This window comes from Drosophila simulans, chromosome 3R, assembly GCF_016746395.2.
Source record: "Drosophila simulans strain w501 chromosome 3R, Prin_Dsim_3.1, whole genome shotgun sequence".
NCBI classification, from domain to species: Eukaryota; Metazoa; Arthropoda; class Insecta; order Diptera; family Drosophilidae; genus Drosophila; species Drosophila simulans.
The window spans coordinates 8,639,474-8,664,928 of NC_052523.2; the positions used below are offsets into that span (position 1 = coordinate 8,639,474).

General features: G+C 42.8%; 5 protein-coding genes and 2 long non-coding RNA genes across 8 annotated transcripts; all 7 read right to left on the reverse strand.

Annotated features, from left to right (window-relative positions):
- Nucleotides 1-107: 107 nt before the first annotated feature.
- Nucleotides 108-1,630, reverse strand: LOC6727683. The gene is made up of 2 exons (XM_002103009.4): nt 477-1,630; nt 108-410 (listed from the first exon to the last, which is right to left on the reverse strand). The coding sequence occupies exons 1-2, from the start codon at nt 1,233-1,235 to the stop codon at nt 270-272; spliced, it is 900 nt and encodes a 299-aa protein (XP_002103045.1). The 5' UTR covers nt 1,236-1,630; the 3' UTR covers nt 108-269.
- A 494-nt stretch (nt 1,631-2,124) lies between these two features.
- LOC6727684 (adenosine 3'-phospho 5'-phosphosulfate transporter 1) lies at nt 2,125-4,591 on the reverse strand. Of its 2 annotated transcripts, none has more exons than XM_016175496.3 (5): nt 4,342-4,591; nt 4,109-4,286; nt 2,994-4,047; nt 2,617-2,742; nt 2,125-2,535 (listed from the first exon to the last, which is right to left on the reverse strand). In XM_016175496.3, the coding sequence occupies exons 2-5, from the start codon at nt 4,150-4,152 to the stop codon at nt 2,365-2,367; spliced, it is 1,395 nt and encodes a 464-aa protein (XP_016034258.1). In that variant the 5' UTR covers nt 4,153-4,286; nt 4,342-4,591; the 3' UTR covers nt 2,125-2,364. The 2 variants fall into 2 exon arrangements, with proteins under 2 accessions (XP_016034258.1, XP_016034259.1); XM_016175497.3 differs by having other exon boundaries at nt 4,109-4,293.
- A 4,444-nt stretch (nt 4,592-9,035) lies between these two features.
- LOC27209160 lies at nt 9,036-9,875 on the reverse strand. The gene is made up of 3 exons (XR_001601226.3): nt 9,413-9,875; nt 9,183-9,352; nt 9,036-9,125 (listed from the first exon to the last, which is right to left on the reverse strand). It is a non-coding gene; the product is annotated as an uncharacterized LOC27209160 (long non-coding RNA).
- Nucleotides 9,876-11,915: 2,040 nt separating this feature from the next.
- Nucleotides 11,916-12,329, reverse strand: LOC27207413 (keratin-associated protein 5-9). The gene is made up of 2 exons (XM_016183101.3): nt 12,061-12,329; nt 11,916-12,004 (listed from the first exon to the last, which is right to left on the reverse strand). The coding sequence occupies exon 1, from the start codon at nt 12,272-12,274 to the stop codon at nt 12,074-12,076; it is 201 nt and encodes a 66-aa protein (XP_016034260.1). The 5' UTR covers nt 12,275-12,329; the 3' UTR covers nt 11,916-12,004; nt 12,061-12,073.
- Nucleotides 12,330-12,805: 476 nt separating this feature from the next.
- LOC6727687 (salivary glue protein Sgs-5) lies at nt 12,806-13,587 on the reverse strand. Its single transcript, XM_002103013.4, has 3 exons — nt 13,269-13,587; nt 13,024-13,212; nt 12,806-12,964 (listed from the first exon to the last, which is right to left on the reverse strand). The coding sequence occupies exons 1-3, from the start codon at nt 13,552-13,554 to the stop codon at nt 12,930-12,932; spliced, it is 510 nt and encodes a 169-aa protein (XP_002103049.1). The 5' UTR covers nt 13,555-13,587; the 3' UTR covers nt 12,806-12,929.
- On the reverse strand, nt 13,298-14,559 carry LOC6727688 (salivary glue protein Sgs-5). The gene is made up of 3 exons (XM_016175495.3): nt 14,298-14,559; nt 14,044-14,232; nt 13,298-13,986 (listed from the first exon to the last, which is right to left on the reverse strand). The coding sequence occupies exons 1-3, from the start codon at nt 14,509-14,511 to the stop codon at nt 13,961-13,963; spliced, it is 429 nt and encodes a 142-aa protein (XP_016034261.1). The 5' UTR covers nt 14,512-14,559; the 3' UTR covers nt 13,298-13,960.
- A 5,823-nt stretch (nt 14,560-20,382) lies between these two features.
- On the reverse strand, nt 20,383-20,928 carry LOC123327296. The gene is made up of 2 exons (XR_006541941.1): nt 20,566-20,928; nt 20,383-20,508 (listed from the first exon to the last, which is right to left on the reverse strand). It is a non-coding gene; the product is annotated as an uncharacterized LOC123327296 (long non-coding RNA).
- Nucleotides 20,929-25,455: the final 4,527 nt, after the last annotated feature.

The following is a 25,455-nucleotide window of genomic DNA, read 5'->3' on the forward strand; positions in this document are numbered from 1 at the left end:
AATTCCTTGGGTTTATCTTGCTGGGAGGTTAAATGTACACGGATACCAAGCTATTTTTGTTTATGATTTTTATAGGAGACTTTACCTACCGCTACGCTGAACATTAAAAGAAACTAATATATAATTACAAACACTTTCCTTCTTTTATTTATTATTTAAACTTCGTTAAATAATTGTAAACGTATTTCGTACATAAAATCACTACTATTATTACTTAAAACTACACTAAAAATGTACATATCGCTGCATACAAATTTGTATATAGTAGCTTATCCGTAGCTGCTTCGTTGATCTCTTGACCGATAGCCTCCCGTTTGGTAAACTGGCTGCACTTGTCCCGTCAACTGCTGAATGATTCCGTTCACTGTGGTGGCCACACCTCCAACTAGTTGAGCAGGTGTCACAGGAGGCTGGAACGAAAAAAAATATTAAAAATAAACAAAATTGTAAGACTTGCAATATATTAATGAACTTACCGCTCCCGCAGAATCATAGTACACACGATTCGGAACAGGTCGCCTCACTGGCGGTGGTGCCGCATAGTTGGGATCCACTTCGGGATCGCTCTGCGCATCACCAGGACGAACTGGATCTCTCAGAGGATCTCTGACTGGAACACCAGGCACCACGGCCGAGTTCAGAATTCCCGGAGCAAAGAGCGACAGCCAGGTGGCAAATGGAGCGTACGGACGCACTGGCACTGGAATGGGCTGTACAGGTGGGAGAGGATCCGACAGAAGACCTCCACCCAAACCACCGCCTCCATAGCCGCGACATCCGCCTGGATAGACTTTGATCACATTCACGTCGAACAGAAAGCGACCCTGTTCAGCGGGATCCTTCTGATTCTGACCACCTCGAGCATCGCGACCAAACGGGGAGCAGGGACCACCGCCGTATCCTCCATATCCGCCATATCCACCGTATCCACCATATCCGCCATATCCTCCTAGGTAGGGCCTGGCCAACCTCTTGAGCTTCTTTTTAAGCAGCAGTGTGCGTTCGTCGCCGGATTCATCCAACTCCTGATTGGAAGCGCCGGCAAACTTGGCATTCTCCTTGTCCGATTTGCTGGTGGTACTTTCTTCCCTGGCCTTCCGACTGGCCAAGGAGCTATACGAATTCCCGGAATACGATGTGGAGTAGGCCCTTCGGCGGGGATACTCGTAACTATAGGTGCGCGGATAGGCCAACGAGCCCAAGGCTCCCAGAAGGAGTAGAAGGAACAGTTTCATGTTCAAAACGCGATTCTATTGCTGAAAGACTTCTGCACGCTCGGCGGGATGGGCACAAACTATTCCTCTAATGCGGAGTACGCCCCAACTTATCACCTTGCCCGTGCGCGAAAAAACCAACTCGAATTTGGCAAATTGGCTGCTATTCCCTTAGAAGGCAGCCAGACACCGGCGATATTGCATAATGCCCTTTTTTATTGGCTCAATTTTTCCAGGGCATTGTTTTGATATGGTAATTCAGGCCGCCCACCTGAGCCACCGGCATCATCAACCTCATCATCATCATCATCATCAGTATAATCGCCCACATGGCACAACAATAGCCAAGTAAAAACATGTTACACTCGGCGACTCATGTGCATTGACCTGAACCAAGCGATGGAAGCTCTCACCCATCGCTGTTTTGGCCAAAACCACGTTTCTGCCAAAAATGTAACCCGAAAGTGGGTCAATGTCGAGTTTACCGACTGCACCGAGTATCGCTAATATGGGAGCCAAGCTAATTAGGTTTTGGGGGATGCACGGATGCTTCTCACATTAATCAATTTTTTTCGTCAACGGCAACCCAATTTATGACGCTCTGCACTACTATTAATAACTGATAAAAAATGCTGCCAAAATAAGCCTTATTAAATTGGTCTACCTCCAGAGTAATAATTATAATATGAATCATCTCATCTATCTTCGAAGATTTGAAATCTTTTTACAAATTTTAGCCCGTTTAGTGATTTGTTTTTGGATAATCAATTTACCAAACACGGTTTCTATTAACATAGGAAAAAATAAACTGAATTCTCAGAAATGGATAGCTACAGATTTCATTCAATACAGTGGGACTATAAGTTAAACAAAAAACCAAATATCTAATTTCTTTTGAAAACTGTTATCATTGCAGTGTACATATAAAATGTTTATTTAAGCACATTCACTAGTCGTCTACGCTTATGATTAGGATACAAGTATACATTCAACTTAGAACTATGAAAACAAAACTGTACAATTCTTGGAGAGTCCGGGCAGCCTCTGTTTGGGCTTTGGAAGTGGCATTTGCCATGGGTTACTATGAGCACAATAAAAGGCTGAGCTAGGAAGTCTGTGCGTTGTATTCGAAGGGAGTCTACGTCCCTAGTTAGACAGCCATTTTGGGTTTGTTGGCCTCGGCCCGCTTGCGAATGGCCCTCAATCGCTGGGTGCAGTAGACCCTCAGGAAGATGGCCACGAAAACGATCAGAACACCGAAGATGCCCAACAGCGATATGCTGTGCTGGTAGATGAAGCAGGAGAGCATGATGGCCACCGCCTGTGGGAAGCAGAATGAAAATTCTCGTAAGCAGGCAGTTGATTAAACAAACCCCCATTCCACACTCTCAAAATAACTCACCTGACGCAGTGTCATTATTATCGTAAACACAACTGGGCCGAAGACATCAATTGTGTGATAGATAAACAATTGGCCGACCGCTGAGCAAACGGAAAGCACAACCATATCAAACACAAACTTAGGATGCTGGAGAAAAATACAAAAAAGATAGATGAAATAGTACCATCTGGTGTCTTACATATACTATTTGAAAAAACGTTTACTTTTTAAAATCACTTAATATGTTATGGTTATGCAAACCACAAAAATCAATCAAATCAAATATTCTTTAAATTTCAGAACATGCTACGCTATTTTGATTAAAATATTTGGATAAAACTATAAATTGAGTAGGGATCTTGATTCCTTTTTTCACAGATATCTTTTTATATATTTACCTCTGTAGCAAATGCCAAGGAGTCCATGAATCCTCCCTGCATGGACAGCGAGGCTCCAGTGAAGATGGAGGAAAACAGGTTGACACCGCACATCATCTGCAACGGAGTCATGCCGTAGCCCTTGAAGAGCGATCCCTGCCAATTGGCAGTAAAGCTGTCGAAGACCATGTACATGGAGAGCAGGAAAATACCCGTGAGCGTGGTCACTCCGCTGGCCTTGCTGCTGTCCGAGGAGCCGCTCATGAAGAAGATCATGCCCAACGATATGAGCAGGGCCGTCACATACTCGTAACTCTCGTACTTTGCCTTAGACATGATTTTGCCCATCAGCATCACGGGTATAATCTTGCAGGACTTGGCCAGCACCTGGGTGGGAAAGTTGACAAACTTCAGGGCCTCATACTGGAACCATGCGCTCATTATGTTCGAGAAGGAGGCATAGGAGTATTTGTACAGCGGCGCACGGTGTCGCACAGATGAGGGCTGCCATTGTAGATAGGCCAGCGCCACGAGAAAGGCCAGCAGACGATTGGAAAACACTAGGAACTGAGAGTCCTTAAACTTGGCACTTTCTCCATTGAAGTTGAGATAGTTTTGCGTCATTATCTTCTCCTGCAGGACACCCCAGGTAAGATAGGAGATCATCAGGCCGCCAAAGCACCATAATAGCTGCACGGCTTCTTGGGAACTAGTTCGCTTTGGTGCCGTAGAGGCTGCCGGACGATCCTTATCCGCGGTGCTGCTCCCTGCATCCAATTGATCGTATCCCGAGTTACCCGTGATACACATATTGATAGCCTTATGCAGGAACGTCTTGTTGCCCCTTTCCAGATAGTTAATCCTGCCGACATATTTGTAGATCAAGTAACCCGGCACAAAGACGCAGCTATAACCAAAGCAATTGACCAGCAGCTTAAGGAACCATGCGTAGTCCGAGCTCTGCGACTCCACCAGCTGGGAAAGTGTAACATCCTGGTTGTAGTAGCCGCCTAGGGATGCTCTCAGCAGATCCGAGAAGAAGTGTATGACCAGCAGGCTGACCACAATGAAGGAGCTGTTCAGATTTTAAGCACGGGATTAGTTTAATTTGACTCTCAACTTCGTTGGGTTCTCACCATATAACAAGCTCTGGAACCCGACCCATCTTATAGGCGTACATGTGGCGCGTTTCGTTGGCTCTCTCGGATTGAATGCCCGGTGCCGCTGACTCGACCGATTCTCCGATTCTTATTGAACCCGCGGGCGATAATCTATTACCAGTCAAGTGTCAAGAGTTCAACAACCGGCGCGGCTCTGAAAACTAGTTTTTGCATGATTCGCACACTCAAAATCGGCATCATCTAATTACCATATCCCGAGTTTGTTTACAATCGGCTGCCAGATGTGCGTGCGGTGCGTTTGGAGCTTCAAGGTGTTCTGGACGTCCGGGGTACTGGGCTCGGGCAGCCGGCACTAGCTCTCAGGCCAGCTGCTCAAACATTCTGCAGCTATTTGGCCGCCAGCGCGTACAACGAAATTGCCAAATATTTTATAATGGTAACCAATACGTTACCAGTATGACCGCTCCGATAACGATAGAAAATACCACACGGTCTAAAAGTAAATACCATTTGGGGTATTCCCAAATCTTTTGAATTATTTACCGTTAAGTTTTGGTCACTTTTTTGTCAGCTGTTCTTTGTATGAAAAGGATTTTAAAATATTTTGTCAATATTTAATAAATCTCCTTGAATTGATTGAAGTACTTTTGATCAAAACCAATTGGAAAATGCTAAATTATTAATCTATGGTTTTAACTATCGTTATATACTTTATTATCGCTGATTTCTTGGTATGTAGTTTTTAAAGTAAATAATATTAATAAAACTGTATATTAACATTAAGAAACCTTCAGCCTTTATTCATTTAAAGTTTTAATATTACAAAGCTCTTCGTTTTAATCAATATTCTTACAATTATACAAAAATATTTAGTTTCTGAATTTTTCACCCAGATATTAATATTTTAATAATAGAAATTCATCACGCATGCTGTTGCGCGTTCCCACAACTTACAATCAAACGAAAGGAAATTCCGCTTGAGGTCTAATACCAGGCGCACAGCAATTTCAGGACGAGTGTGGAATGTGTGATTCAGAGGACACCCCTCACATAACGAACGTAATGAAATCGAAAGGACTCGTTGCCTGTCCATGTGTGCGTGTGTCTGTGCGTGCGCGAGGGGTGTGTCGCTTGACATTGCCATTCCTTGCTTTAGGGGTGGGTTTCGATGGCTGTGCAACCCCTAGTGCTGATGATTTGGATATTAAATAAACTAAAACAAAAGCCAAAACATAAACCATAAGAAGGTGTACTTAAAATCAAAGCAATTTTACATGAATAAATATTTTGAGAAATCTCAATTAAAAATTTGTGTAATTTAAAAATTTTCTCTTTATAAAATATACATACCATATTAAAAAGTTATCTAATTGAGTTCATCTGTCTACTTTCCAGCCAGAACTTATGCAACACTGACAACCACTGGCACAGGAACACGATGGCACGGACTACGCCCCTGTGGATGGCAGGTCGCGATTCTGCCCGCCCAAGTGGGTGGGTCACAGGCACCGGCAACCTCCGAGTCCCGCGGAGCGTTTCAATTAGCGAGTACGGGCACTGGGTGGCGCCCAAAACGAGTGCCGCACCGCCGGACTGGCTCTTTGTGATTTTTGCCAAGAACGCGGCCAAGAACCTCAGCAGCAGCAGCAGCGGCAGCACTTTCAACTCGACAGACACGTGTCCATCAGTGGTTTAACCCTTCTTAAGGTAACGCCCAAGGATTACCAGGCGACCAGGAATCGCAGTGGGCAACCCAACGCCACTCGATGCTATTGCGCATGTCGCCCACTAGGGCGTGATCTACGGGGCGGAGTAAAGCGTACGGCCTGCCCCGCTGGCCCACCCACCTAGTGGGCTGGGTTCTTTCACGTTACCATTGTCGAGGCTATTACATAACGGTAACATGCGAGAGCAGCGCTGCCGACGGGCCAAACCGGTTAACAGTTACGTCGTAACTAGGAGCAACCTTAGTGCACCAGGCGAACAGAACGGCCAGCCGGAGCGGCATTACTACGTCTTTACATTGATGCACCCACCCCGGTGGGTTTGAGTCACAATTGCGGCTAGAAATGTAGCACAAGTTATTAATTTTCATATTAAAACACGAATTGTGGTGTTAAAAAGGTAACATACAGTGGGGTATACAATTTGGGGGACAGCGCATTTCAAATTATAGCTTTCTACCCTTCCGGGAAAATATCATCATAGCATACTTTTTGTCTTCTTTCAGTGAATTCTTATTAGTTAAGTTTGAGATCCTTATTATTTTTAAAAAAGATAATTATTATATTTTAATAAGTAAATGTTGTTCGTTCCTGTGATTTTATTATCGTGAACGCCACTGTTTGCGGCTGCTGGCAATTTAGGGGTTGCTCTTGCGGCTGCATTAAGTGCGCTACTCCTGCTCAAGGTCGCGTCTCACACACACACGCACACACGTGCACACACACGAAATCGCGGTCCTGTGTCTTTGATTTCGCCCTTGTGAGAGTGGCAGCATCTCGCACACTCGACAGATTTCAGTGTGTGTACTCAGGCGACACGTGTATACGTCCGTCACATACTCGTACACATTCTTTCGTGGTAGATTTCGTACCAGGGGAGCATAATCCTGTGCAAGCGCATTAGCATGTCAGCATAATTTGTAATGTTCCACGCACAGCTGCCCATGTGCGCGTCTAATGGAATCAGTGTGCGTGAGCAGAACGCACACACATGAGCGTAAACATGCTTGTATGTAAAAGGGGTGGTGTTGGTGGCTGCTACCCTTCAGCCTTCATCGCGTATACGCAGTGGCTGTAAAAGCTCGAAAGCTCACCGAAGTTTACAACCGGGTTTTGGAAGAGGATAATAAACATGAGAAAAGTCCGAAAGGAAAATAAATTAATCAACTTATGGTAACTATTGAAATCTTTTAATTCATGCAATTTTTTAACAATTGAATGCTGCAAAGTGGTTGTGTGATATGCCTTCTTCGTCTTTTTAATATAATAAGAATTTTTTTATTGTAAAATTATTACATAATATTACTTTATATTGACGATCATTTATGCGGAATTTTTTCATGGCCTTAAAGCATTGTTGCCTTTCGCTTTTTTAACAATTAACAATATCTGAATTCTATATTGTACAACTACATCGTTTTTCGATTGGGCCAATAATGTTAGTGGACTTCGATGCCTTTTTATCGAGCTCAATAATATTAGCCAATAATTTGAGCCATTTGTTAAATTGTTTGCGCGATAAGCGTCGCAACAGCAACAGTGGCTTTCCAATGCCACCAACGAGGACAGGACAATGGTGCGACGGCCAACACTTTAAACAAAGGCCGAGAAGGACGAAATGGACGAAAATAGAGGGACTAAAGGACTAGAAAGGACGAGGGGCCAAGAAGGCGATGCCTGGACAATGACACTGACAATAATGACGAGGACGATGGCACTTGCCATTGTGTGTGCCGCTCGAAATTGCCTTTGAACAAACACACACGACTGCACGGGTGTGGATGTGGATGTGGCTGTATCTCCGGCTTGAAAATCGGACAAAACAGGGGAGGAACTACTTCATAGGTAGCTCTGGCAAGTTGTCATTGCGTGTTGTCAGCAAACTGGCGACAAAGCTTATCGCAGATGGACACACACAAAGCCGCACAGTCGGAGTCAGATTCAGATGCTTCAGTTGGATACAATTGCGAAAGGGGTTGGGTTGGGTGATGATGATGATGTAGATGCGATCTCGCACTCGACCAGCTGTCCTGACCCAGTTGATAGCTAGCTTGAAGACCCAAGGCAAGCTGAGGCTTTTGCGCAAGTGCTGCAGAATGGTAATTAAACTCGACAAGTGGCGCTTAAGTCCCATCTTCAACTGCAGGTCATAAATTTGATTGTCCTTGTTTCGTCCCTATCACGGCATGCTCGGGGCCCAGCCCAGTTGGAAAACCCGACGCGCAGTCGACTTTCTCGCTTATCTAAAGTCAAAACAATTTTCATATATTTCCCAACCATAACGGGAGCTTTTTTTCATTGCCGAAGGACATGCCATTTCGCAATTAGCATTGGCGTACACAACTAATTTGCGCTGCGGGATAAGGCTGACTCCGCCCCTCCCCGCCAACATTTCGGATGTCCTGCCTGCACCCACATGTTAATTAACAGCGCCGGCCATCATTTGTACTTAAGTTGAATTTTATTTTGTGAACAATTATGCTAATTTGTTAAATAAATAGGCACGCACTTCAATGCGATGCGATGTTGGGTAATGCCCGCAAAATGGTCGTCGTTCAAGTTAAGTTTTATGGGGTCCTTTTTTTATTTTACTGCCGACTCCCTCGCACTCAGCCAGCGACAGTCGTTCCAATTAAGTTTGCGTTTGCCATTTAATTACTCTAATATGCCAGTCAGACAGTCCCATAGTCAGCTAGCTAGCTAGCCAGCCAGTCACCTAGTCAGCCCAGCCAACCAAGTGAATCAACCACCTCCTGGTGGCATTTGTGCGCGTGCCGAGCATGAAAATTAGCTTGTACACTTTTCCCCGCGCTTTTCCCGGCCTTTTCCTCGAGCTGAAGGGCCACGCCAACTCGGGACAGGCCACACCTCGAAATTGATGGCGCCATTTGTTTAGAGCAGCCATTGCCGGCAACTTATCAAAGCTCTTTGACACCCACATCCATTTGTCAAGCCGTCGCCCCAATCTGAATCTGTGCCACTGCGAAATGGAATGAAAAATACAGTCCGAGCGACTGAGCAACAAGAACAAGTCGCCTACTTGGCACATTTAATTAGTTTTAACCTTGCACATTTATATGCAAAGCAGCAGCCGCAGCTCGAGATGGGAAACTTGCTGGGGAATACTTAAGAAGTTGTCCTTCGAGAAGTCATAAATAAGGCACTGAGAGATTGGATTGTCATTCAAAATAATAAAATAAAATTTAAAAAAATTTGTTTAATGTCTTAAGTCTATCATATATTTCATGAATTGATACTTTGCACCTCATACATTTAATCATCAACCATTGCATTGTTTAAGCTGTTAACTAAATTTAATTATTACCACTGTTTCTTCGGAGTGGATATTTAATGAGTGAATTTACCTGTAAGGCAGCCTTGTTTTTCTCTGTGCAGGACTATGATAATTTGCTTGCCAAAGCCGAGAGCCAATCACAGAGTTTTTATCAGCTGGAATCTGCAAAAATTGACTGACAAACCGAGAGAAATGGAAAAGTGTCCATGTCCTCGACCCGTCCTGAAATCAAAAGCGGCGCTGGCGAAGACAAAAAAGTTTAAATGAAAAGGAGCACAGTGCGGTCAGGACGTTGCTGACAGGGAAATGATGTGAAAAGTAGCAAACAGCATCAAAAGTTTTCCGGCTTTTACTTGTGCTAGCTAGCCCGCTCCAATCTAGTCCTTCGTTTCGCCTTTCATCTTTTTTGAGTGGGCGGAGGGGCAGGATCGTCAGCCAATTTTTGATTGCAACATTTCGCACCAAAGGCAAAATGTGAGCCACTGCACTGCACACAAACGAAGACATGTTAAAGCTAATTTTAATATTTTCCGTGACATGGCGTTCACTTTGAGTGTGCCACCGCCTTTGTTGTTGTTTGTCCAAATTGGAGCGTCCACCCATCCACATGTTTCCCCACATAGCTCTACTCGCAAGGATACCCTGCCCCGTAAGTGCAGTGGATACCCATGCCACAACATATCCATCCCTCCAGGCGACAAGTAATTTTACTTGGCAAAATAAATTGCACAAAGTCCTTTTTTTGCGATTTGTCGTGTTTATTTCTTATTTATTTGTGTTTATTTTATTTATTTGTTATCCGCAGTGCGCTGCCGAGATTGAAATCCCGCATCCTGCCAGCTATCTCCGCCCGGAGATCCAATGTCAAAGTTTTAGCTAGATTTTGCGGCTGTCTCATCAATCAATTTCGTTTAGCCACTTGTCACTCAGCCATTTTATTTGGCTTACCCAGTTTCGGGTGCGACTAATTTCCGGCAAAGGGATTGAGTGCCAAACTCTTTCGCTAATGCAAATCACATTTAAAACACTGCACTTAAATCACAATATTTCATCGAGAGTCCAGGGTACAGCTGTAAATATAATTCGAACATTGTGTTGGACACTATGTGGCGTATTGGGCCCGCGGTAAATTTGCAACAAATTAAAGGCCAATTAACCCATCAGACGGGCTTATGAGCCGTCGACCGCAAATGCACACGCACACACGCAATTGCAACTATGCAATTATCAAATTAGTGCGGGGCGTGGCGGGTCAAGCAATTGGAGAAACAAATAATAAATTGGACGCTGAAATGCAAAACACACACACACTAAGCACTATAATTAAGTTGTTGACCCGACCCGACTTGACCCGCGCTGCATCGGTTTGGGCCAAGATGCGATACACAAACAACAACCAACAACCAACAACTGACAACTGACAGGCGCATAGGCCTCGAATTAATTAATATGTTTGCATAGCACAAGATGCAGCAATACAGCAATTATGAGCTGGCACGGGTGTGTCCCGTCATTCCCCCTATTCTCCCCCTCCCCCAACTAATTTCCAATTTTTAAGTCCTCGAAATGCACTTAATTTCCCACTGATATGGATCCTCCCTTTCGCGTTCTAATGTCCGTTGTGGCCTATTAAACACACCCCTTGGTTTTGGCCCACCTTACCTGGCTGAAACGGCACGCGCCGCTGGAAATTTTTCACCAAGCATTTTCAACATACCTCTGCGGTTTTCCGGACGTTTTTATAGTTCTTCTCAAATTGCTCTAATTCGTTAAGTTATAAAACCGGCCGCCAAGTTTTCAGATACATTTAGTTTTATTGCCACGGCGGCGGTCAATGAACCAGAAGTCAAAAGGACTGCCCAAAAAGGACGACACATGCGTGTTAATCTCTAATTTGCTAGGTGATCATGTGGATATATGTATATATATAGATAGAATGCATACATATTCCACATCACAGCGGGTAGTTGATAGGAGCTTGTTCCATTCGTATCCTTTTAATTGCCAGACGTCGCCGTGTTTCGAATTTCGGTATCTAAAGTTGTTTTTCCCATTTTAATGGCGCTATTTTCATTAGGCAAATGTATGCTCGCCTTATTCCTTTCATTTTACTCCCAAAAAAAAATGTGGACTCCTTTATTTTTGTGTGCCGCTCATTAGCATATAAAATGTATGTGTTGTCCTTTATTTGAGAGGCAGTGGTTGTGTTCGCCAGCCAATGGGTCCGTATACACAATCCACGTTTATTGCATATTCATCATTTTAATTGCTTGTTTTCATACTAAATGACTCGATAAGGCTTTTACGGCTATTAGGCGCAGGCATCCTGCGGCTCGCCAGTTGGGTCATCTGTATCCATATTTCAAGGATACTAGAGCAAGGATACTAGAACGCCAATTGGAACCGAAGTGTATTACATTGAAGATATATTCCCAATCCCTCTTTACTCTTCCGAATCGAAGACAAGCCTGGCTTTGGAATCCCTCAAATGAAATTAAATACTGCAGGACTCCAGCTAAAAGGACAAAGGAAGCAATTCACGTAGAAAAGTGCAAACGGGATGTAGCCGAGGGAAATGGCAGGCGAATGGGGTCCCGATATGATTACTTTTCCTTTTGTTTTCCCATTTCGGAACTCGGGGAACTGGGGAAATCAAGAAAGCGTGGTGGAAAGAACAAAGGAATTACTTTGCCAACGAGTGAACGAATATGAATAAAAAAGTGATCAATGCAATGAAAATGATTGTCTGCTCATTGTACCGCTCCCCTCACAATTGAGTGCACAAAGTGCGAAAAGATGAAAGTTTGCAAAATGTAGCAGTACTTTAATGAAAAGGAAAAACAAATAATTTGAAAAACCAAGGTTTTCTAATGGTGAAGTCGTCAAGGGGTCCTGGAATTTGGGTATATTAATGAAATATTTTACACCTTTTTTGTGCCAGGACCTACCTGGAGTCCTGGATTAATCCTTGCAGCCACACCCGCAGGAGGAAGCACATCGACAGGGCTTGCAGCCACATCCGCAGGATTTGGATCCGCACGAGAGGGACTGAGACTTGCCACACCTACACCCGCACTGGACCTGTTCCGGCTCTTCAACGAAACAGCTCTGGACCATGGAGATGGTCAGGGCAACCAGGATGATTAACTTTATATTGAACATTGCAACGGGCTGGAGAGAATCGAAGTCCACTTGAAACTGTGCCAAGGCGGAATGATGATCGACAATTTATAGGTTTAACTTAGGGGTAGGGCATTATTTGATCAGTTGATCTTATATGCTATTTTAGGCTATCACTGCTGATTAAGTAAACGAGTAGCTTATTATTTATCAATAGTATATGTTTTCTTTAAATTATAGGCAATTCAAGGTTGATAACACTTCGTACTGCGTTTATAATTGCATTGTAAATTTGTTCAATATTTGTAAATAATATTTACTGCCTAAAAAACAGTGTTTATAAAGTAAAATAATGATATTTAAGCTAAAATTCAAAACCAAAAAAATAAATAAATTAAGGTGTTAAAAAACATGGAAAAATTGATGTTCAAACAAAATATTATGAACTTAAAAATGGAAAGCTTTTTAATGTTTAATCATATGCTAAATAACCTTTTATTAGCTTAGTCTAAAAAAGATTTTTATATTCAAAAAATCTATTGCATAATTGTTGACAAAGTTATATACACTTGGTGTCATTGCATGTATTCCTTTATTATTTGTAATCCATCTCCCGCAAAATGAATAAATCATATAAATAATAAACAAAAATAGAAACAAAGAAGTTAGTAACGGGATCCAACTGAATTCCTTTCACTTAGAAGGGCCAACAATAAGAATAAGTCAGGAATGCTGTAAAGATACAAAATGTATATATTACCGAAGATTTGGAATCAAGTCTTTGGACTTACGTTTCCTGTTCTCCGCTGAGAATTTCAGCAGGTGGCACAAACTGTAGAATCTCTCTGTGGCAATTGATCCTGGCTTTCGATTGCAGCCACAGGGAGCCGGAATGGGGAACTCAGCAACCACGGGGAAACCCACGCTACACTTTCTGCTGATGAAGGAACGGCAGAGTTCCTCCGTAACGGGCACAAATGCTGCATTTTCAAGTTATAAATAAATTACTTATTACTTAACTGGTTCATTTACTTACGGGATCTACCCTCCTTTTTGCGTTGATCGCTCTCGATTTGCATAAGGCATTCGTTTTGGAAACAACGGCAGACACAATCCTGAAGAACCCATTGGTAGTTCCTATAGTAAATATTGCATTTACTTGAGACGCTCGTCGTTGGTGTAGAATCCGTGGAGATCTTTACTTCGGATTCAGTTTCAGGCTCTGTTTCTGGTATTTCCTCGGTTTTCGTCTCCTGGACGGCTTGTCCATGGTGGAACCACGAAACGGCCAACAACAAAAGCAGCAATTTAATATTGAACATGTCGTAAAAGTGGCTATGAATATAACTGTCCCCATAATTCCTCATTTGGCTATTTATATTGAATACACTCCCCTGTTTTAGCAGTTGTGGCAAAGCACTTTTTATTGACTTAGTGCATCTGAAAGTGAAATGTTTGCAGAACGTACGCAAATAACCTTGACTGGCCAAAAAACACAGCCGTAAATTTTCCACTCAAAAAAAAAAAAGCTTTATCACGCAGGTTCCTAAAAACAGACTCTAAAAAAAACTTAAGCAATGAAGACTTCTAAAATCAGGAAATAATGCGCCGTTTTAGGCGCTTAGTCAACCAACTCTTAAGAGAAATGTAACAAAAAGGTTTGCTGCTTTAAAATGTTTATTCGTTATTTTTAACAAGAGGTAGTCATCATCGATTGCAAGTCATCTTTTAACACTTCGAGTAGCTGATGTAGGCTGAAAGATATAATTATTTATGTTATTAACTATATTTATATACAAACATCAACTTACGTTTGTTGCATTCAGCTGCGTACTTTTGCAGTTCGCACAGATTCAAAAACTTCTTGATTTCCAGACTGCCCTGCTTGCCATTGCATCCGCATGGCGATGGAACCGGGAACTTGGCCAGCACAGGCCATCCAAGGAAGCACTTGCGCTTGATGAACTTCTGGCACACCTGCTCGGTGACCGGAACCAGAGCTGATAAATAAAAACAAAAATAAGTTATAACTAAATATTAGCGTTTCATTAGCATATCATCTTACGGGTTTTTCCAGCTTTCTCCCGCCGATCGCTCTCCTCGCTCAGAAGACAGCCGTTCTGGAAGACCCGGCACACACAATCTTCGAGAGCCCAGGCGTGTTCGCGCCAGTAGATCTGGCACTTGGTGGTCTCCTCCACGGGATTTTGGGGCTTAATGATGATTGTGGCCTGAGCCACGGCCACTAGGAGTGTTGCCAGAAGGATAATATTGAACATCTTAGAGGATTGATGGTGCAATTACTGATACTGCTTGAAACTTCGGCTGCTGGGCAGCTTTTTATACACCGCTAAAGAAGACGTTCCACTGTTTGTCCAGATGCATTTTGCGTACGAATTTATTGATAATATGATGATCAAATATTTGTTTAATTCGTTGGAAAATTCTGTTCAAATTGGATGAACTAAATTTAGCCACTCAGCAGCTTTCTTTAACGATCCCTAATAGGTCAGTAACCAGTTTAACCCGCTTTCAAACCCCTAAACGGCAGCCCCATAAAAAATAGTCGAAAAACCAACAAAAACCCACTTAAAATGTTGTGGCATAAATACGTGTCCACCTTTCCGGTTTTCTCCTGGTAAATAATTACACACTGTTGTCATTAGCTCATTAGAGGAGTCGGAAAGGCAAAGTGCCGGAAAAGCAGATAAAACAATGGCAAACAACTCAATTAACCCTTTTCCGTCCAAACCCCAAATGGCTGGATTATGATGATGCTGCTTAGTAGCTATGTATATACATATATATATATATGATAATATAATAAAATAATAAGTGAAAAGTGTCGGTGGAGGGGCAAATCCTGACGGGTCTCGTATGTAATTACTTCAATTAAACCATCTGTGACAATTGCCGCAGCCGAACATGAAATTCAACTTTACTTTTGAAATTCCCAATTGAGTTGAGGCGCATTATCCTGGCAAGCAACCGCATTTATCTCCCTCCCCTTTTTTTTCCAGGACAACCAGGACAACAACAACCCCCAGGAGCGTCGCGTATTTTTACCTTTGACTTACCTTTACCTTTTACCTTTGCCTCGACTGTTCCCCGCTTTTAATGGGGTGACATTTATGGCACTTTATCAACTCGCAAGTCAATAATACCAGCCAAGTATCTTAAATGTGGCTTAAAACGCACACAAACCGGCATACGAAGAGGAAAATCTTGAGAGCAAAAGAAAAGCGGACCGGATGAAAATTGCAATGCGATAAAAATAAAATTTTAAATTTATGCCGCTTATTGTCAATTCTCGGCAACAGTAATTCAAGACTTTGGGGGGCAGCTAATGCCTTTCAGCTTTGTTCAAAGAAATAATATGACAAAAAAAATAAAAAATGCATGGAAAAAATATTTTAAATATTATAAACTAAAGCCTAGCTTACTCGTTACTTATCAGTTTAATTTTATTCCTGACTTTCTTAATTATTTCAACATATTATAAAAATACATCTTTTTATTAACTTTTTTAGCTTATTAAAATATTATTATTGGTCATGGCCTATTCTATATTTTAAAGAAAACTAATGTTTTTTTTTTAATTTCCCTGTGTCAATATTGATTGTATTAAAAACCAATTGATCAACTTATTTCTCTCTGTATAACTCTATAGCGAGTGCCTGATGGAAGTCCCCAAGTTTGTTATGACAACTGAGAGACATTTGAATCGAGCACTTGGAGGGGGAAACTGCGGCAGGGCATTAGTCGAATGGATCCCCCAGGATTAGCCAATGAGAGTGGATTTTCCCCGCCGAAGCCACCCGCTTTTCGCCGCTTTTCGCCGCTTTTCCGTATTGTCTTTAGACTGCTGACAGCTTGTGGCCTAGGGAATTTCCGCGCCGAGAAAAGTTTTGCGTAATTAGGAGTATAATTTGCGAGCCAAGTCGGCTTTTTGCCGCTGACAACTTGATTACGTTTCAACAACATTGTAAAAGTTAATTGCCAGCGCAGCCTTAAAGCCTGATGAGCATTTATCACCCCGCCGAGCAAATATCCACCAAAAACCTGACACACTCCTCGCGTGTTATGCAAAAACGGGGCAAAAGCCAAAAGACACGGAAAAAGTGAGGCATTCATTAGGCCTGACACGCTGGTGGCTCAGGTGGTGCGGCGGTGGTGTGGCGGTGCGATGGTGGAGCGTCTTGTTACCACATTTTTCAATTATAGCACATTTCCTGCCCTCGGTTAACGTGTGTGCATGCTTTTTTGTTTGGCGAGGGGAAGGCCCCTCCTGATGAAGAGTTATTTCGTTTTAATTTGCCAACCGCTGCGAAATGTTTAAAAAAAAGAAGTACAACAATAATATAGCATTGTTTGTTGTAATGTGCAGGTGGTAAGGCAATCTCTTATCGGAATTTCTTATCGCGGCCATGCGAGAAAAATACAAAGCGCCGAATTCCTGCTCTAATGAAGCCAGCGGTTCAGAGGTCAAAGCCGATGCAGCTAATTAGCTGCCGCTTCATTAAAATAAGTGCCCAACTAAAAATACATGTAGCTGGTATGCACTGAGAAAATATTGGAGTAAGAATGTGTTAAACTATTATTGCAGTCTTTCTAATTTTTGATAATATTCTTATGCACACAGGATTTATTCTGGATGATCAAACATATTTCTCTAAAATTTCTTTATTCTACTAGCTTATCTCCTGCTATTTTATCCTTTAGATAATACTACTAAATAAGAGAAACTACTTTATTTTATCTCATTATTTTTTTCTGCGTGCATAGCAGAGTGGCTGGCCGGAAAGGTCATTTAGCGTGGTCAACAAAAATGTATTGTTAAAAGCCGCTAATGAATTATTTACTGCCCATTTGGCCGTCCTCGCCGAGTCGGGGGATATATGTATATATGTATGGGGGGGTTCTAGAAGTCCACGCATAACTCAACCAGTTCACACCCTTAATTAACTACCTGCGTGTTGGTCGAAAATTGCGTGTGGCTTTGCGGCGGAAGGAACTGCTTCTTAAACGGAATTATGTTTGTAAAGCATTTAAAAATGAGCGTGACTCCGGCGAAAAGGCAGGCCCAGGAATATCAGCACATTTCAATTACCATGCCCGCCGATCCGAGCACAAATCTGTCGATTACAATAATAACACCCTCGCATCCATCAATCAAGTGCATATGAATAACAATTTTAATCACTCCGAATTACGCAGCAGAGCGCACATGATGAATTGCATATTACAGCCAGGAGGGAATACCGACCGCAATATCCATGGCTCTATATATGTATGTATATGTACGTATAGTATGTTGTGGGAGTACAAACGCATTCACTTGACAATCACTTTTGTTTTATTGCGATTTGCCAGCCCAGACACCAACAACAACGGCTGGCAAAGCGAGCAATTTCCACTTGGGATAACTTGTGAGCAATTGCAATTGCCGCCGGAGTTGGGAGCCGGCAACCAGACCATATAGACATGGCCATATACCATACCATACCATACCAGGGAACAACCGAAGAAGACAATGAGCTGTGCCAACCGAATTGTTGTGGTGCAAAAATGCGGCATATGTGAGACGGGCAGGGAAGGATATTGCAGCATCAGGACTCAGGGATTCAGGAGTCAGGGCTCAGGATCCAGGACATAGGAATCAACTGCGCAACGATTTACCAAGAAAATGAAAATTTATTGTCGGTAAATGAAAGAAAGCTCTACCCCAAGTTCGCTCCGTTTCAGTTGAGCCCAGTTGAGTAGTGTTCGTTGGCAATCAAGGTGCTCTTTGTTGGCCAAAAGGCAACTATTCGCAATGCGTCTTCTTGCCCGCCTGCAAAGGCAAAAGAGTGCAACAATTGCAGTTGTCTATCGCCCACTGTCATTGTTTTCTCGAAAATTCCTACATTTGCGGCTCAGAGGGTATCTAGCAACTTGCACCTACACAAAAAGCATAGGGATGCTTTCTAAAAAGATTTTCAATGCGTTTTCTATTCTTAAACATGACTGTACTGTTTCAGTTTTCCACTTGTAATGCATTTTTCATTTTATCATATAGTAGTCATCGTTTCTCTAAATATTATATTATTTTTCTGTTCCAATCAAACTGATTTCTGATAAATTAAAATTCGAACTTATAACAACCATCTGAGTTACAGACTGAGTCAGCATATTGGCTAACGCTGCTGGCTTTCACTAATGGAGATGTTGGCCAGAAATGATAATGGCCAAAACATTTAATGCACGTTATTGCCGAACCAAAAAAGCAATTTGAGGCTGCGCGCTGGCCGGATTTGGCCAAGCCCTCAGAACGGGGCTAATGCAGTGAAATATTTATTGAAATTGTGTGCTCCCCGGGGGCCAATGCGGCATTGCCTGCTATTAGGCGGGAATCGGGGTGGCATAGTGGGCGGGGTTTGGTCCTTATCCGAAATCCGACATTTGGGGGGGACTAGGATACTGAGATGGGGGCTATCTTGGCCGGGGATTGGGACTTGTGGGAGGCGCTATTTACGAGTCTCTGCTTGGCACTTTCGGCATTATTGCCTGGCCAAATGTTTGCGCCCGATCCATAAATATCCCAGATCCGAGGGTAGGGCGAAAACTTTTCGCACGCCACTCACTTCCATATAAATTACGCACATTAGTGCAATTAGCAGGCAACAAGAGCAAACGAAAAGGTCGCGATTATTCACCTGAAAGAGGCTGCGAGCTCTTGAACTACCAAAGACTCTAGCGCTCTCACGGCGAGTGCACTGCAAAAAAAAAAAACAACCCCAAAAGAAAAAAAAGAGAAAAAAAAAAGAGTGAACATTGTGATCTAACCACCCATATTGTAGAATTATAAGTTATTTAATGACAGGAATTTTTTCAAAGAATTGTATCTATAAGTATAAATATATTTCCAAAAAACCAGGTATCTTTAGGGGTGAGTTTCACACACATCAATGTATGATTTCCCTACGAACAGCCCACTTTTTAATTCAAGTGTACCTCATTCGAGTGGCACTTGAACCGGCAGAAAGCATATTTACCCTCTTGTTGCAGCCAAATCTGGGTAAATATTTGTAGCAATTATGCAAGCGGAAGTCGATACGGATATGGATACTTGTGGCTGCAGCTTCGAAACCCTCTATACATACTATAATATACTTTTGGTTCCCAGCCCAACACGTGCCGCAAATGCATGACAACATAATTATCGCACGCTCGTGGGCGCGTGTGCGATGGGAAAATGTGAGGGGGCGGGGCGGTACGGATTGGGTATTTTCCACTTGAGTTTTTCCGCTCCGCAACTCTCGGCAGCCCTACAAATTGTGGATTGTTTCAATATAATAAGTGGGCGTGTCCGCAAAGCCCGATGACAGCAAACAACATCGGTAATGGCAACAACATCGCCACGCGTCTGAAGCGTCAAAAAGCCGATGATTATATAGCAGCAGACCTGCTGGCTCCTAATGGTTATGGCCGCCCTTGTCGGGTTTTAAGCTCTTAATGGCCACTTGATGGTTAAGGTAACCAACTTGATGGGCGTTGGGTGCTGGATGCAGGGCAGGGGGTTGGCCTGATGTCTGATGCCTGAGCGCATCCTTTCATCCAAACGGCGTGTCTATCGAGGGCAGTCTGTCCGATTGGATTAGCACACTAAGCGTAATTAGTGGGAAAATATTAGGAGATGTTGCATCAAATCATTGGTATGGAAAGCGCACGGATCAGTTTCGGGCTGTGCTCGTTAATTAAAATAGACCAGAAACTAAAACACATCAAACGAAATTGGTAATCAAAAACCGCAGAAAAAACAAAGTGTGGCATCCGGAAAATGCCATTAAAATTGCATGTCATAAGCCCGTGTGCCAGGACATTCGTCCTGCACGGATAAAAATTTCAGCAAGAAGTCTTAACAACATAATCCAATAATTTTAGTTCGCTTGTATAATATAATATATATAAAGGTTCCGAATTCATAAGATTCAATCTGCTTCAAACATGCTTTACAAATAGTAAAAGTACTAAAGTTAACTTATCCTCCGTGGTAATATATATTTTATACACCATATAGGTTAGTACCTTATACTAAGCTGCCAAATCCTTTTTTCTAAGTGATCACCCCGTCGGGATCGAACTGTTGGCATAGAAATGACTAAAAGCCGTGCGATACAAATTATTATTGGTTCGTCAAGCATACAAAAAATGTTTCAAATTTGAGAACGTCCAACCAGATATCTCCACGGACAGAGGCACATTTTTTTTTTTGTTGGCGGTGTGGCTGGTGGAAGCTGGATAAAAAATACTATGGAAAAAATGTTTTTATCTGGCTAGGCATGTCAACGAACCAGCAGCCAAATGAATATGGAATGCTCTGTATGAGTGGCAGATTTCCTAAATAATTTGTGGGCGCACTCGGATGGCTAGATTCGGATGGGGGGGGGCAGGTGGGAGGGGCTCCATCCGTACCTGGAGCTGCTGCTTTATCATCTTGTAACGTGTATCCATTTCGAGTCTATCAAAAAAGCATTCACCTGGCGTCTGTCCCCAGGACCAGGTCCGGGCCACGCCCACACCCGGCGCCTCTTGATCCGGCAGCTACATAAATCAAATCCATTTCCCGAGCACCAGTTTTTGGCCAATTCTTTTGCCATGGCCGCCGGCACATATTACGGCATTTGTTGGCCGTTTTTCCACCGCCTGCTCTGCGATTTTCTTTTCCTCTTTTTATTTTTTTTGTGGGCCAAGCTGTCAGCGAAAATGCTGAAAAATGGCAAAATACCATTGATGAAAGTAAGCTGCCTGCTTGCTGTTCCGCATAAAAAAGGACCGAACATGGAAGCCCAACCATGACGCATTGCAGTGCGCCGCCAAAATCTAAGCAAGGCCGGTGGAAAAAAGAGCACAAATCAATTACGAGTTATACCGGCTAAAAAAAAAGGCGGGTGGAGCATTAACCAACTGGTCGGGGCGTGTCGCCTCACAATATGCCAAAGTGAAAAGCTGTGTTAGCCGTGTTTTTCAGCCGCTCGCATCTTTTTCTGGGTGCCTTCTGCTGATTAATTGAGGAATGTGCCTCCCAGCCAGATGACAGTCAAAAGCCGGCTGGTCCATGAGAAACCCATTGAAGTCATTCGAAACATTCGGCAAAAATGCGTCGAAACCTACAGCACTGCGAGCGGTGTGCTAATTAAAACTAATACACGCGGCGTATGCGTAATATTTCTGGTTAAGCAAGCTATAACAATAACGTATTGTTAACAGAACGGACACGAAGAACCATCATTTTAAATAGCCAAGGCCTTGAATGCGATCTGTAGGATAACGATGAAGTCTGAGATACACTTTATTCAATATAAATAAAATATTATCAAATAATTAATATCAGAAATAACGAAAAATGGTAATACAAATCATATATCAATAGTAAAGATGCCTCAAAGTGTTAATGGATTGTAATTAAGCTATAGGACCAAGAAAGTGGAACTACAAGAATGCGTATTTATTTAATCTTGTTCCCTATCGATCTGATCTACATATTGTTAAAATAGCATAATGCTTCTAGATAGTGCAGCCATAAAACAATTGCCTAGGCCGCAGTCACATGGAGTCCGTGGAAAAATGAATTACTGGAGCGCAGGGCAAGAAATGACAACAAAAGTGGATCCAGAGCCAAAGGCAATGGGGGCTGTTCTTTTCCTGTATTTCCAAGTATTTTTTTTTCCTCATTTTCTACCGGTGCTTTTTGCGGGGCTTGTTGTGCGGCATTATGCGGCAACTGCATTGTTTATAGAGACAGCCTCCGGGCTACCTGACTACCTGACTACCCGACTTTGTGCATTTTTTAATGGATTTCAGGGCAAACAAAAAGCCAGAACATGGCGCATTGAAGTGAAGAATTCGCACTCGCGGTCTTAAACGCATGCGGGAGTCGCTGGAGAAATGTGGTGGGGGTGGGGTGGCGCGACTGTCAAGGCTGTTATTTGTTGGGCGAAATGCTGTTAGCAGGCAGGACTTCCGCCAACAACCCCCTGCACATCAGCGCCTGTTGTCAATTTGGCCAAAGTGGTTTTTCAGTTGCTTTAGCGTGAAAAAAGGCGAACAATTGTGGACGGCGGGAGCGGGCGGAGGATGCCGTCGGGTTATTCCAACAGGATCCTTTGACAAATTGCACTTGTGCGGCGTTTTAATCACTTAGGCCAGAACGCCTACATTGGCCCTATCTAGGCGTCTCATTCTATTTACTTAATGACAGCGAAAAGTGGCAGCCGGCGACGCCTTGAGATTCCCATACGCCTCAGCGCCAAACAGCAAGTGCTGCGCGGATTTGTCATTCTGTCCGCAGTGCATCTTATGCACTATCCAAAAATGCACTAAGAGAAATTATTTGATATTAAGATGCATTTCCTCTAAATTCTAGCTTGCTTCTGCCAACCAACTATTAGTATTACTATCTTTAGATATTAATATATATATAGAAAATGTTACTATTTCAGCAAATTTATGTATAATATGCACGAAATTCATTTATGAGAATAATTTTATAAAGAAATTTTTAAATCAAATAAGCCTAATAAATTGGAATGCAAAGGAGTTTCTATATAACACAAGTTTTGTGATCTTTCCAATCGAACATGGCAGATGACACACATGAAAAAGCTCACAATTTCTTCAGATATTTTTAGGATCCTTGCTAAACTTTTATCGCTCTGCATATCCTTTCGTCCTGCGTCGCCAGCTTTGCGACCATTGAAGGAACTCGTAGTTTCATTAGACTAAAACGCCCGGTGCGTGCGAGAGTGTGAGTGTGCCGAGCTTTTGTTTAAGGGATTTGCCTTTTCAGTGAAATTTGCATTTGCCAGCGCCATTGAAGCGCGAACAATTGAACGGCTACGGCCCGAAAAAAAAACACAGAAAAATGAAATGTATGTCCTGGCCCAGCTGTTCTCTTTTGCTCTCGTGCCATTGTCCTTTTGTCTAAGCCGTGCGCCAAAAGGCGCGCAAATATCTTTTGATTTCTTTGCCCATTCAATGGAAAAAAAGACGCACACTTTTGATAGCTTTCATTTATGGCGACGCGGGGGCGGGTTATGGAAGATGGGCGTGGCACTGCCAGTCATCAATCAAAAAGTGCGCGAAATCAAAATGCCATGGAATGGGATACGGATTCGGATTTGGATTTAGATTCCTTTGACAGAATTCGTATGGTCTAGTAATAGCTGACGTCAGTGCTTAAATATACCTTACATTTGGGCAAAATAAGTGCATTACAATTGTTAAAGAGCGAAAATTGAATGTGGTATTTACGCCACCACTGCAAATGCATCTAATTAGCCAGTTTTAGCCAAATGCACTCCCACCTTCGTTCGCTAGCCAAACTTGTGGCTATTAATCATTGAGAGACAATCATTGACAAATACAAGTTAATTACTTTCCATTTTAGAGTGGGAAAGCCGAGCAGGAAGTGTCTCGGATTTATCAAAGAGCAAATTAATTGAAAGCAACCTACCCCCTAGTGGGGATGTGAGGAAGTGGGCAGCAGGACATACATGATAAGCCAGGAGCAGTGCACTTTAAACGAAATACACTACCGGTGCAACTGGCAGAGGGCTGAGGAACCCAGAGACATTGGCAACCACAGGAATTATACCAACTTTACACGTTATAGCGACATAAGTCAGCCGGCGGATGTGGCAACATATGTTGCTAACTGCCGGCTGGGGTGGCGCATCCCGATCCTGAAGGAATCATCACCCTTCACCCATCAGACATCGCCCAGTTGGGCACACCCTATCTCCAACCACCAACAGACCGCCCACGCAATCAAATAATTCTGAATCATTAGGTTTTTTACGAACGAAGGGGTGGCTGACGTTCTCTATTGAGACATTTAGCTCAACTGGATGTTCATTATAATCCACTCGGAGCTTACTCGAGGAATTACACAGCAAGAAAAAAATGTAACATTTAATCTTTTATTCCATTTAATAGCATATCGCTTTAGCCAATGGTTTTCTAAGATCAGAATAAAGAGTTTGATATCCATCATGCGTTTCTATAATATTTATTCTTTTATTTTAAATTTAAAATGGTCGCAAGTCTAAATTTTTCCAGTGTAATACCCCTTGGCCGTTGCACGTTGGTCGCGTTTTCCCCAAGGCCACCTGCCCCCGCACTACCCGCTGCTCTATTATTAAATGCACTTTTAATCTTGGCTGCCCCCTTCGTCCTGTGTCCTGCGTCCTTCATCCTTTCCCAACTGATGTTCGCTTTCAATGATTTTTCCATTTTGCACCCTCAAATGGCGAACGATTATCACCCTTAAATGGTACTTTACACACACAAAGAATGCCAGGCATTGAATAGAATTGAACCGGTGCCCGTTTGTCCTTCCCTCCGGAGTCTCAAATCAGTTGAACTGCTTGGCAGGACTCGGAATCGGAATCGGAGAGATTGGTCCTGCACTGGAAACAAAGTAGTCGTGGCCAACGAGAGAGGAGGGGTGTGCGAATGCGAATAAGTGTGTGTGTGTGAGTGCGCTTTTATAGTCCTGCTGATATCATATGAAAACATTGGTTTGGGACCTCAAGTCGAGTGTGTATATCCCCGGGATTAGTATGCGATGTTTGTTTAACTTTTCGCCGTGATTTCCCATTCCAAGCCGGGGAGCGGTGATGAGTTGGTCAGGCAATAAGCGGGGAATTAGGGAAACGGGTGCGGGAAATGGCTTATTGTAATGAAAATTCAGAGCTCTGCTTGGATTGCAGATAAATGTGCACCCATTTGTCATTTAATTTAAGGGTTATGCCTTCAAAATACTCAAATTCTGAAATAAGGTGTTCCTTTTCGGAAATAAGCAATATTATAAGATGTAAAACTTTTTCGATTTTTGGGAATGCAGTTTCAGTGGCAATTAGCCCCCGGTTAGTAAGTTAAAACCTAATTGGGACCCTTCTTTAGTGGCTTTCCATGGCTGAACAGCCTTGTCATCCTGCATTTATCCAGATAGGACAAACTTTTGTCGAGCCATTAAATGGCAAATTACTCACTCGTTGTCTGGTGTCGATTAAATGAACTCAACCCACCACGACAACTCCGAATAGAAACAAACAATCCCCTTTTGCCCTCTTCTGCCAGTTCATGAGCTCACAACTTACTATACATCGCATCCCTGCCGAGCAGCAGTCACAATTACACGCCGCAGACCCTAAAAACACAACTTGCCATATAAAAATCCT